We start from the raw sequence: 12,446 nt of genomic DNA on the forward strand, positions 1-12,446 counted from the left end.
CCCCTTTGGTTTTCTTTCTTTCTCTCCCCCTCTTTCTTTCATTCTTTCCCCCTGTCCTATCCCACAGTCATGTCTGTCCCGTTTGCAACTGAAAATAAAATAAATTCATAATTATAATAAAGGTCAATCAAATGGACCAATATGATGATCCACTTCAAATAAATCCTCTTGGCATCTTTCTTGGCCTCAAGACAACAATTCTGATGGCTATAGATCCAAACGGGACACAAAAAAAAAAAAAAAAAAAAAAAAATTGAAAAAAAAAAAATTGAAAAAAAATTGTATTGTTCGGTACATATGCGTACCGAACCGAAAGCACTGTATCGAACGGTTCAATATCGATACGAATATCGTTGCACCCCTAATATCTAGATATATATATATATATATATATATATATATATATATATATATATATATATATAAATTGTTGATAAGCTGAGCTCTCTGGTGAATCCCCCTCCAAAAAAGAAAAAAAAGAATCAGTTAGTGCAGCAAAGCAAATGACTAATCTCAAAAAATAACAGGGTTTTCACTATAGTACTGAAGCCCAGCAGCACACCAGGCCTAAATCACTCTCCCGCTGGGGCCACAGCACTAGGGATTTTTTAAGATACAAAACCTACACTGTCAGTTTAGCTATTGTGTATTGTAAGACTACTGTTTCACATAGAAATATAATAAGAAATAGAACTAACTAAAGAATCAGAAAATTTTAATGACTGAACAGCTGCAACTGATCAGCTAAAATCCATCTATTTTGTCCGTTAACTACAGTTTACAAGGTCGGATTATTCATTGCGGCATATGAACGAGGTTATAGTTCAGATGTTAAAAACTGTGAACCCCTTGTGTTCTCTCTCCTGGGACTCACTGTGTGCCCAGAGCTCTGTTATTCAGTTTGTAACACACAGTTAGAGCACTAGTGAGTGCAAATCACTACAAAAATCAAGTGCAGTCCTTTAGATTTCTGTGTATCCTCCACTTTGTTGCTTGAGTTCCATTAACCAAATACATTTGAGGCAGTAAACAGTCTGCAATACCCCTGAAGCTTAACTGAATCTACTTTTTCTTTTTGAGTAGTCTGTATCTGCAAACAATGACCTGCACTGTCTTGAACTAAATATCCATCTATCTGAACAGCCTACACTGGTTTACCTGGAAGCTTCAGCTGTTGCATCTAGAGGCAAAATGAGAAGACAAGCTGATAAATAAAAAACAAAACAAAAGTTTACATTTTTAATTGAATCCCCCCCCCCCCACTAATTTTTATATATATATATATATATATATATATATATATATATATATATATATATATATATATATATATATATATATGCATGCACTAGAGCTGGGCGATATAAGATTTTTTTTCATATCACGATGTTTTTTTCATTTCAGGCGATAACGATATCTATCACGATATAAGCCAAATAACTATATTTGTAAGATTTAAATGTGCCGTTGCTCACAAGTAAAATGTGAAATAATCAGCAGCTTGTTTTTATTTAAATATTTATTTCCCATAATAAGTTCAACAGGGTAGATGTACTTAAGGAACATGAGACTTTTTCAGATAAATAAAGGCAAATATTGCAAACTACACAAAAGGCAGCCGCTAAAGCGTTTAAGTTTCAAAATAGAACAAACGAAACAGACTAAATTGTCAATTCCACTTGGAAACAAAATATTAATTCTAAAAAATAAATCTTAGTTTGTTTTACAGAAGAACAGACAAAACTGACTAACTTTTGTCAATATCAAATAAACTGAGAACTAAAAGGAAATTCTCAATCTCTCCTTGTTGTATAGCTTAGCTTTTCAAACAGTTTTAACAGTTACTTTAGTCTGACAAAAACCGAATGACGAATTAGCGCTTCCAGTCAGAGACTGAGGCTACGTCCACATGTACACGGGTATTTTTGAAAACGAAGATTTTCCGTTTTCGTTTTAAAAAATAATCCCGTCCACACATAAAGGGAGAAATGAAGTGAAAACGCTGCTATGAACATGCCAAAGCAGCAGGTGGCGCTAGATTCCTAACCGTGCAGAAATGTTGGCCAATCAGAAGTCTAGAAGCCTCGGTGGGAAAAAGTAAACAAAGCTGGGGCATAGAAGCAGAACAGAGTCGTATGTGTGGAGGGACAGTAACTGTGTGTATATGTAAGCATTTAAACACTGCAGAGTAGAATTAACAGTAACAGTATTGTAGAAATTCATTTCACCGAAACAATAACGTGGCACACAGTGTGACGTCAAAAAATGCGCACACCTTTGACGCTGCGTTTTCTCCGTTTTTCTCGTCCACACGTAAATGCAAAAACGGAGTTTTTAAAAATCTTCGTTTTCAGTGACCAAAAACGCCGTTTACGTGTGGACGAAAGGTGCAAACGCATAGAAAAATCTGCGTTTTCAAAAATACCCGGGTACGTGTGGACGTAGCGCATGCACCAGTTTATTGTATTTCCAGACTTGCTTTCGGCACAATTTACAGTGGACGCTACTCTGTTTTTTGTCAGACTTGAAATAGCCAAAATACCTTCACACTACGGAACTTCTGTTGCTCTTCCGTTCGACAATCTCTCCGGCATTGGAACCATCATCTGTTTTCTCTTCGGTAACCTTCGGTCACGCTCGGTTGATTTCTCTAGTCGGCACACTCATTTCCTCCATTACCCGGGCGGTACGGTGGCTGGCTGCTTCCCAAACAAATACACATGTGCGGCTTGGCACTTGTGCTGTACGTAACAAGTCACGTGACGTGACGCTGCGGCTGTGATTGGTTCGGCTCTGCGCTACTTAATTTGGATTGGCTGTTCTTTTTTTTTTTCTTTTTTTTTTTAAGAGGACAAGAGCGGCGAGGTCTATCGCGATAGTTTAATTTTTCTATCGAGAAAAAGTTATATCGCGATACATATTGTTATCGTTCTATCGCCCAGCTCTAATATGCACTCAAATCGTTTTGCTATCTCCTGGGTATCAACTACTGGTTACATCTACAGTAAACATTGGTGTTTCTATACCAATAAACTACATGATGCTTTAAAAAAAATAAAAAATAAAAAAATGTAATGAGCAGAAACATTAAAGCTTCATGAATTAGGTGTGACCACAGCATTACTCATTTATCAGTGGAAGGCCTGCTGTGAAAACCTCATCATATTCATTCTTGGAATTGGCACAACACTTGATTAGTTAAAACCGACGTGGATCAGGATGTAGGACTGGGAATTAAACCTCGTCGGCGGGGAAGAGACGTACGTGCTCTCTCCCTGTGAGTAACCAATGCTAAATAATTAACAGCGAGATACACGTTAGAGGATGAATGGCAAAGAACAAGTGTTTTACATAATCCTGATATTACGCAACAGAAGGGCCCTACAATCTAGTCACTCTCAAATATTCATTTACAAGGCAAACAGTGCCCACCTTTCCATGAAAAGAGACAAGCAGACACTCAGTGAGGCTTGGCTGATGGTAATGACAAGGCGTGACATGAAGGACGCCCGCCAAAGTAATATGGAAACGGAGGCTCGCCATTTCCCCCGAAACAGACAGATACTAAGAGCAGGTGTAAACAACAGCTTTCTACTCCACTCGCCGAGTTTCCGGAGGACGTGGAAGCAGTACCACTGTAGTTATGCACTGCTCTGTCATCGTGGAGAGCCCGCATCTGCATTCTGCACAAATCCCCTCACTCTCACTCAGCGGGGGCTTGTAACTGTTCAGCATCCTGTGTTTAACATGCTCTCCATGTATCACTCTCCCAAATGAGTCGGCGATAATTCTGTCCTCCAGAGAAACTCGAGCGAAGATAAGAAAAGAAAGAGCAACAAAAAAGAAAAACAAAAACTGCCTTGCTCCTGGGAGGAAAACTCGTAAAATCTCAACAATGACGAACTCGGTGTAATTGACATTTATGACACATTTTGCTTTTATGATTATCATCATCATCAACTCGATTACTTTAGAATGCCTCGATCCAAACAAGCCCAGCCTTGATCTCAGCTTATACTACACAGCGAGTGCTGTTGATGAATTTTGAATTCAACCTGAGGCTGGCCATATTAATGTAACAAAATTTAGAAGCACCTAATATATCTTTTCCAGACTTTCAGCAATATATAGAACGCAATGCGAAAGTCTTAAGCAATCCCTAACGTCTTCATATTTTGCTCCCAATGAGCCAGACTTTTCTGGGTTTTTTTAAAAGTGGTCTTGAGCAACCGTTTGAGACTTTCAGCATTCAAAGTTGTGCTTTGGACAACTACAATACTACCATAGGCTGTTAGCTGGAATAGGCTGTAGGCTAAGTGGAATAACTTGAAGAGAATGGATCGAGAGAGGCACCAGCAGTTTGTTGCAAAAACCAAAAACCTATTAGCCAAAAACTTGGTATATGTTGGCATGGTGTGCAGTGTGCCCATACAAAACTTTGAGGAAACTGGAAAAAGGCCAAAAGTAGCAGACATTAAAAAAAAGACTATCTACAGCAGGGGTTTCAAACTCCAGTCCTCGAAGGCCGGTGTCCTGAAACTTTTCCATGTGTCCCTGCTGCAACACACCTGAATAAAATTAGCAAGTCATTAGCAAGACTCCATAGCACCTGACTGCATGCTGAGGTGGCAATTCAGCCATTTGATTCATGTTACAGCAGCTCATGAGTGAATGAACATGGTGCCTGATCTACAGCATGAACAGTATCCAAAAGAAACAAATCCAAGAATCCAAAAGAGCAAAAATCCAACAAAGATCTGACATGGGACCTAGCCCTTCAGTTCATCCATCTACTTCACTGAAGCCTCATAAGAAATAGTCTCTATTCAATGATGTTTGTCAAGAAGCCATTCCTAAGGAAGGGTGAGGTATGCCAAATTATACAAGAACTAGACTGAAAGTCTCTTACAACAGGTCTCGTGGAGTGATGAATCCAAGTTTGGTTCAAATCACCATCAACATGTACAGAGTTGGTAGGGAGAGACATAAAGCAGTGAGCATCATGGTTTGGGAATGCATTTCAGCCAGAGGTGTTTGTTTCTTGTCAAAACTGATGAATTATGAGTGCAGAAAAGCACCATCAGATTTCAATCCACCATGCAATACCATCTGGAAAGTGTCAGACTTCCAACAGCTTCATTTTTGAGCATGAGGATGATCTCAAACACACTGCCTAATATGGACTTTTAAGCTTGTTAGAATTGTACAAACTGTTTTCCTTATATACCATTTTCCCATGGATGTTTGCAGATGTTCCTTGCATAAAGATAAAGAAATGTGTGTGTCTCAAGACTTTTGCATAGTACCATTGCTTAAAAGCTGGGGGAAGGGAGCTAAGGCTTGTTTCAGACAGAGAGCAGTGAGGGGCTGCCACTGTTTGATAAATAAGCATCATTTCGAACTGTGACTCATGCAAACAGTTCACAAATAAAAATATGGAAATGAGCATAAAAGTCCTCCTTAAGTTTGGTGGAAAAAGCCTAATTTTATCTTAGCGGGCTGTGACAGTCTGTCGGCATTTTTACTTCTTGAGAGGATAAAGACTAAAGCTGCATTTTAAAGTGTAACTTGACCCCCAGCTCTGAGCCAAACACCACCCATTGCACAGTTTTGAAAAATCCTCAAAAGTTTGCAAGAGCAGGGAGAGGAGCTGTGGATGTGTGAGGCCGGGGGTACTCAGGGGCCACAGAAAAATGGAGAGTGACATAAAACAGCACATACTTTCTAATGATTTTTCCTCTCCTGAATCTCCCCCATACTAAATCTAAAGGGGATATTTAGTGTGGTGAAGGACCACGGTGTGGAATTAAATTGTGCCATTAGATCCAGCCCCTGTAATGCCCAAAGTCAGAGCTCACTCACTCTGGCTCTCTCTTCCTCTCAGGTATCAATAGAGTGATCTAACATCTCTAAATAAATAAAACCACTAAGTAGAAGGTTAGTAAAATGTGGAAGCCCCCTATTGATGATGATTTTATATTTGCATATGCAAAATGAAAGTACTTTCACTAAATTCCACTTAAGACCAGTGTATGGAGAAGGTGTGCCAGCCAATCCGGATTAGAGTGCATTGCTAGGTTACCATGTTTAAATAAGTTTGACAGAAATGTCAATATTGACACCGGCACTGAAATGTTTCAGTTGTTGGTACTTCTGCCCGCTACCTCATTTCCCAAGGGGTCACCACAGTGAATAGATCTGCATGACTTGGCACAGATTTGTTTTACACAGGATGCCCTTCCTGACAAAACCCTCCCATTTATCCTGCACCACCCTCTCAGACTGTGTTTGCAATTCCTCCTGGTGTCAGACTGGGGATCTTCTGCATGCAAGGTGAATGTGTTAACCAGTACACCGTGGAGCCACCCACTGAAATGCTTCAGGTACACTTTTATAGCTGTGAACTAACCTCCTAAAACCAAAAACTTTCACATCTTTGAACTCATTGTTTGACAGAAAAGTTTTTAATTTTGCACCAGCTTTAAATATGCTTTGATGTGAATTTTGCTTCCTGAAAATATCAACTTTGGATGGGATATTCTTGGCAAAGGAAAAAGGCAAGTTCAATATGCAAACATATGTCCCTTAAAATGCTGGTCCTGCCCCTGAGTACTGAATAACTAACAGATACAAAAGATTTAACTGACCTCATTAAAATAAATAAATAAATAAACCTTTTTATTAGATTCAGGACACTTTATAGTGAAAATGTTTTTACTCTGTGAAGCCAGGTATGTGTCTATTTGAATGGCATATTTTAAAAGAAAAGAAACTGGCAGTGCTCTCACACCCAGAGATAAGCAGCAGCCTTCTTGCAAAGTCAAACACCAATCGCGCTGATTTCGGCCACTGCGTGGACTCCACATAACAAAACTTATGACCATTTCAGATTAAAGTGAATGGGCTGCAAATAATAAAATACTGAAGATCTCAATTTTTGTCCCCCAGTTTCCTCATACTAGCCTGCTTCCAGCAGGGGGTGCTAAATAAAGTAAAACAAACAGGAGGGGCAGCAGCTCATAAACACATAGCTGTGGGCGCTGTGATCATGTTTTCAATATTTGAATATCTTAACGGCAGGACTACTTTGCCACTTAAGAGTAAACCATCTAAATCTAATACACCCCTCAGTTTCTTCCGAGGCACAGAAAACACTTTCGACTGAAAGAAGTCTGCCTAAACCTTCCAGGACAGGGCTCGATTTAGCTATAAATGAATGACTAATTAGAGACTGCAGCCGAAGTCAAGCATGGGTTTTATTTGTAAGTTGTGCATGAATGAATACTCAGCTCTGTAGCTCTTCTGCACCAGAGTTAGAAACAAATGCAAATCGAAATAGCCGCAACCCCTGTGTTTATGGATTGCCCCGATTTGATTCTTTGCAAGAACAAGATTGCCACGCTCCCTACTTTTAATTTTGTAAACACGAGCTAGCTAGCTAGCTAGCCACTCTGTCTTCCTGTGGTTGACAGTGTCAGCTTGTTGGTTAAAAGAAAGCTACGCAAACCTAAGTGACAGCTTTCCCTCTGTCAGAATATTAACCTGTCGCCACCAACAACCTGTGTCACCGGTGCTGCCAAGTTAGCTCACAGAAGTTGGCTAGCCGGCAGAGCTAAAGAAGCTAAAGGCAGTCAGTTACCTTCAGTGAGTCCGCTGAATGTCCGGTGTTTTGCCTTGAGAAAGATATTCTCACTCTCAGCCATAACACCCGCTTGGTTAAACCGTCTCCAGAGCAAACCGGCAGGTCCGAGTGGGATGGTTATGTAGCTGTTATGCTTCTCCTCAGCTGTTCCTGCGGCTAGCTAAACCCGAGACTCTCGGCGATCGACTAAACAGCCTTTTTGTGAGTGTGTATGTGATCGTCACTGCAGCGGCCCCCAGTGTGACTACCAGTTAAGGCAAGTACAAGCGAAAAAAAAGTCAGTTTAACAGGTTTTCCCGCAAACTTTTAAACCAGATACAACCTTCATGCTTACTGTTTAACTAGTTTCAACGACAAGAAAGAGAATTATGCTATCGTTTTAGCCACAACTCATCGTTTATAAATCAGAAAACAAAAGGGGGAAAAATCGATCAAGTCATCAAACATTCGCATCTTCTTCCGATAAACCTTTACAAAGCAAACATCTGCATCGTCCACACCATTACGTGTTTTAGCTGTGTGTGAGAATGGCAAAATAAGAAACCACACGAAAGAAGAACCTTGGACAGAGGTTAGAGTCTTTCAGAACCACGGAGAGAGCCACGTCCACCCGTCCTCCTCACCGCGCTGATTGTCTGCATACTTTAACACTAGCTGAATAAGGGCAAATCAAAGGTTTTTTTTCTTGCTTGCCAGACAGTTTGAATACATCGAAGGTCCTTTAGAAATCGGTTTTTTAACCAGAGAATGAATCATCAGAGGTGACAGAGGGGCTTGCATGTGGAAATATATTCGATTTTTATGATTTTTTCATTGCACCTAACCTTTAATGAAGGCAGTTTTCACTTGAAACAGCATCTGTTTGAGATGAAAAAGAATTGCATTTGAAGAATTTACATAATGTAGTAGGAAACAAGTAATGGATGGATATTTTTTATTTTCATGTCTGGGTATCGGCTTTATCCATCTCCTGTGTCAGTAATTGGTAAAGTTAATAATTCGTTCATCCATTAATTAGTCATATTCATTCATTCATTCATTCAAATATATTGGAGTATCTAACTCATTATTCAGCCACCTTCCCCAATCAAACTTAAACCCCCAAACCTTCATCTAACAGCAGTATCTTCTGCACATAGACATAAACAAAAAACTTCCCAAAATGATCCCACAGCCCCACACACATGATCCACGAATCCAAGCAAAGCAAACACTACATTTGCATCCACTGATGCCATGTTCTCCTCCTGCCCTGCCCTGTCCGGTCGGGTCCATACACATCTAAATGAGAACATAGGTTTAAAATAATATATAAAGGATAGATAGATAGATAGATAGATAGATAGATAGATAGATAGATAGATAGATAGATAGATAGATAGATAGATAGATAGATAGATAGATAGATAGATAGATAGATAGATAGATAGATAGATAGATAGATAGATAGATAGAAGAAAATTACTTTGTGTTGCGCTTTGAGCGCCACAAAGAAAAGACTGGGAAACTCACTCTACAAGAGTCCGGGTGGATTAATATCCCTACAAGCCAAAACATTCATAACTTTATTTTTGTTTTGTGTTGTTTTTTGTTTGTTTGTTTGGTTGGTTGTTGTTTTTTTTTTTGGGGGGGGGGGGGGGGTGTCTCTATTTTTTGGTAAATTATTGAATTTTCCCTTTTCCCGAAACAAATTCTCAGATTTCTCTTGTTTCGCCTGGTTTATTGATACAAATTGTGAGGATTGTGCTCCGAGGCAGACAGATACGTACATTTTTCTTTTTAAAAAAATTTCATTTTATATTTTTCTGTTCCGAGCACCTTTGGCAAAAACCACAAGAGTGAGACATTTGCCTGTGGTGGAATATCACTCGTTACGGGGTTGTGTCTCTTGGTTATGGTCTTGATGGGCCAGATTGCTGTCTCCTATAGATGTCCCCTGGGATCTATAGGTGTTGTGTGGTTTTTTGTTTTTGTTGTTTCAAAATGTATCACCTGTTCTTAGAAGCTCTGCCAGCCGCTGCCTATTGTAACACATTAAGCTACTTGTGATTTCAGGATTTCTCCAACAATGGCAACCTACGACTGGAAGTATTAAAAAAAATGGGGCTCCCACGACTTTCCTCGCAGAGCGTAATAGTGATGTGCATAGACGCTTTTATCATAATATTTCACAATAAAGGCTCTCTCTCTCTCTCCCTCGGAGTCAGCCCTTGCAATCTCCCTCCCTCCCCCTGTTTTCCTCCTCCTCTCCGTTTGTGTGTGTGTGTGTGTGTGTGTGCGTGCACCAGGCTCTCCCACCCTCGGCTCTTCTATTCGCTCACTGCGCTCTCATCCTCGGTGCGGCTTGTGTCTCTGCCTACTCCCGTGCGTAAGTGCGCACAGACAGAGGAGTGAAGTGATGCACTCCCGAAAACGCAAAATCTGAGCCTGATAAAAAAAGACAAAAACCTTTTGGGAAAGGCGTCTAAATGCGCACTCGCTGGAGAGGAGTTCAGTTAAGTCAAGTTTAATCCACATAGGGTTTTTTGTTTTGTTTGTTCTTTTTATTCCGCGCGTTTGTTTGTGGATAAAGATACGCGAGCAAAGATGTTCATCAGCGCGGATATTTCTGGACTTTTCGGCATATCATGACCGTGCGCCCTGTCCCCTCTCTTCAGGTCTTTTCGTTTCCGCGCGAAGTTGAACGGAGGAGAGAGCACAATGAGAGGGAAACACTTTCTCCCCTGCTTCTTGTTGCTCAAACTTATGGCTCTCGTGTGCAAGGCTGGCGGGATTCCAGGAGCGCTCGGGGGATTCGTAATGATCGCCACCTCGAACGGCTCCACGCCGGAGGAGAGCGTGTCCGAGCAGACCCCGCACACGGAGGAAAGGTGTCGGGGTTACTACGACGTGATGGGCCAGTATGACCCGCCGTTCATCTGCAAAACGGGCGTGTATTTGTACTGCTGCGGTACCTGTGGCTTCCGCTTCTGCTGCTCCATCAAGGAGTCGCGGCTCGACCAGGAAACCTGTACAAATTATGACACCCCGATGTGGATGAAGAGCGGGCAGACACCCTACAAGAAAACGAACAAGCCTCACGACAGCACCAAAGACAAGACGAACTTAATAGTTTACGTCATTTGTGGAGTAGTGGCGATTATGGCTCTTGTGGGGATTTTCACCAAGCTGGGGCTGGAAAAGGCGCACCGACCCCAGAGAGAGAATATGTATAGGTGGGTCTCTTTCTTTCTTGGTTTCTCTCTCTCTCTCTCTTCTATCTGTGTGTGTCTATCTCCCGCTTCCTCCCTCCCTCCCTCTCTGCCCGATTCTCTCGGTGCGCTTGTTTACAAAGAGACTTGCAGTAGTAGCCTACGCGCGCAATGATCTGGAGCGCGCAACGTGTGGACGTGTGCTTGTCGTCTTAACAGAGCACCCCACCACCACCACCACCACCACACACACACACAACACACATAAATTTATGAAATTAAATTAAAGAAAAAACTCAAACCCTTGACCTCTTCATTAGGGTGGGGGTCTCCTTGTCTCCCTTTAGTGGAAAGACTTACTGCAAAGTTGACCACCTTTGTCTTATGACAAACCCCTTTCTTCCCGATAAGAGTGCTCTTCTACAGGTTTGGGTCACTGAGTATCAAAATGATGTGTCTTAGGTTGTGATCTAGTCATAGAAAAGTCTAACTAAGTGTCGAGAAGCCAGACCAATGTTGTCCACAAATTAGAGGTTAGCTCATTTTGGTCTAGAGCAAAGACTTGGAGAGCGAAGAGCAAGCCAAGGCCAACATGCAAAAAGAACATCGAAGCTATTTTGGCTTCACGTGGTGGCCTTGGCATCACACTCAGTCTAAATTTTCCTTTAATTTGACACCTATCCGTGCCATAAAACATCATAGATGAACTTGTGCATGTTACACTTCACACACGTGGTTTCCGGGCAACAAGAGCAATGTATCGCATCTTCTGTTATTAAGAGTCTTTATGAACAGGAACTGATACCGCATATTCCTTCCACTCCAGTCTATCCATCTGTTGTGGCACAGCGTAACATTATGAGCTGCTCTCCTCTCATGTGAGGGGCGGAGGGGTGTCTTTCAGTAGAGTAAGGTGGCATTGCACTCCATTGTGTATCACTCTTGACTGGAGATCATTTGCTTGTTTTTACACCTTCATAGTGTTGCAATTCAGTAGGTGTGAGTGAATGTGCAATAATTACAGTAAAAATAAATAAATAAAAGGGAACAACTGAAAGGAAATCTTTTCCACTCATCGTGGAAACTAATTTTTCTGGTCAGCTGCACCTCACATTATGAGGTGCAGCTGAAACGACAGTGTGCACCGGTACAGTCGAACTGAATAATTAAATTAGCCATGTCATGCACAGTTCCTCATGTCTGCACGCCTCATCCATCTCTCTGTCTGACAGGGTCGTCGCCAATGTGCTGCAGGGCGGGTGTCCAGGTGAGCAGTATCGCGGGGAAGAGGCCCTAGGGATGCATTCGCAGCACTATGTCGCCAGGGCCACAAACATCCGTGAGTTTTTTTTCTTTTTTTCTTCTGGCAGTTCTGGACAGCTCATTATTGGTTGTTGTGAACTGTGTGTATAAGTTAAAGCAGCATATGGAGGCGTGGGTGGAGTGCGTATGCGTGTCAGCAAATGCATTTTTTTTTTTTTAAAAAAAGCTGCTTATTTAAAGCGAGATTGAGTGGATGCCGGTTGGTGTCAGAGAGCCTCTGCGAAGTCATTCGGAGTGATGGAAGGATGTGAGAGTTTGGGATCAAGTGAGTCGTCGCAGCCTTGAAAGCA

The 12,446-nt window shown here is 41.4% G+C and overlaps 2 protein-coding genes across 2 annotated transcripts in view; one reads left to right on the forward strand and one right to left on the reverse strand.

The window, feature by feature from the left end:
• The window catches only part of cpped1 (calcineurin-like phosphoesterase domain containing 1), a 67,999-nt gene extending 60,089 nt beyond the window's left edge, over positions 1-7,910 (reverse strand). Inside the window, exon 1 of the mRNA XM_026179077.1 lies at positions 7,640-7,910. Coding sequence (XP_026034862.1) covers positions 7,640-7,703 — 64 coding nt within the window. The 5' untranslated portion in view covers positions 7,704-7,910. The remainder of the gene's footprint in view (positions 1-7,639) is intronic.
• A 2,048-nt stretch (positions 7,911-9,958) lies between these two features.
• Positions 9,959-12,446, forward strand: part of shisa9a (shisa family member 9a) — a 58,101-nt gene continuing 55,613 nt past the window's right edge. The window contains exons 1-2 of the mRNA XM_026179078.1: positions 9,959-10,857; positions 12,066-12,172. Coding sequence (XP_026034863.1) covers positions 10,343-10,857; positions 12,066-12,172 — 622 coding nt within the window. The 5' untranslated portion in view covers positions 9,959-10,342. The remainder of the gene's footprint in view (positions 10,858-12,065; positions 12,173-12,446) is intronic.

This window comes from Astatotilapia calliptera, chromosome 8 (genome assembly GCF_900246225.1).
Source record: "Astatotilapia calliptera chromosome 8, fAstCal1.2, whole genome shotgun sequence".
NCBI lineage: Eukaryota > Metazoa > Chordata > Actinopteri > Cichliformes > Cichlidae > Astatotilapia > Astatotilapia calliptera.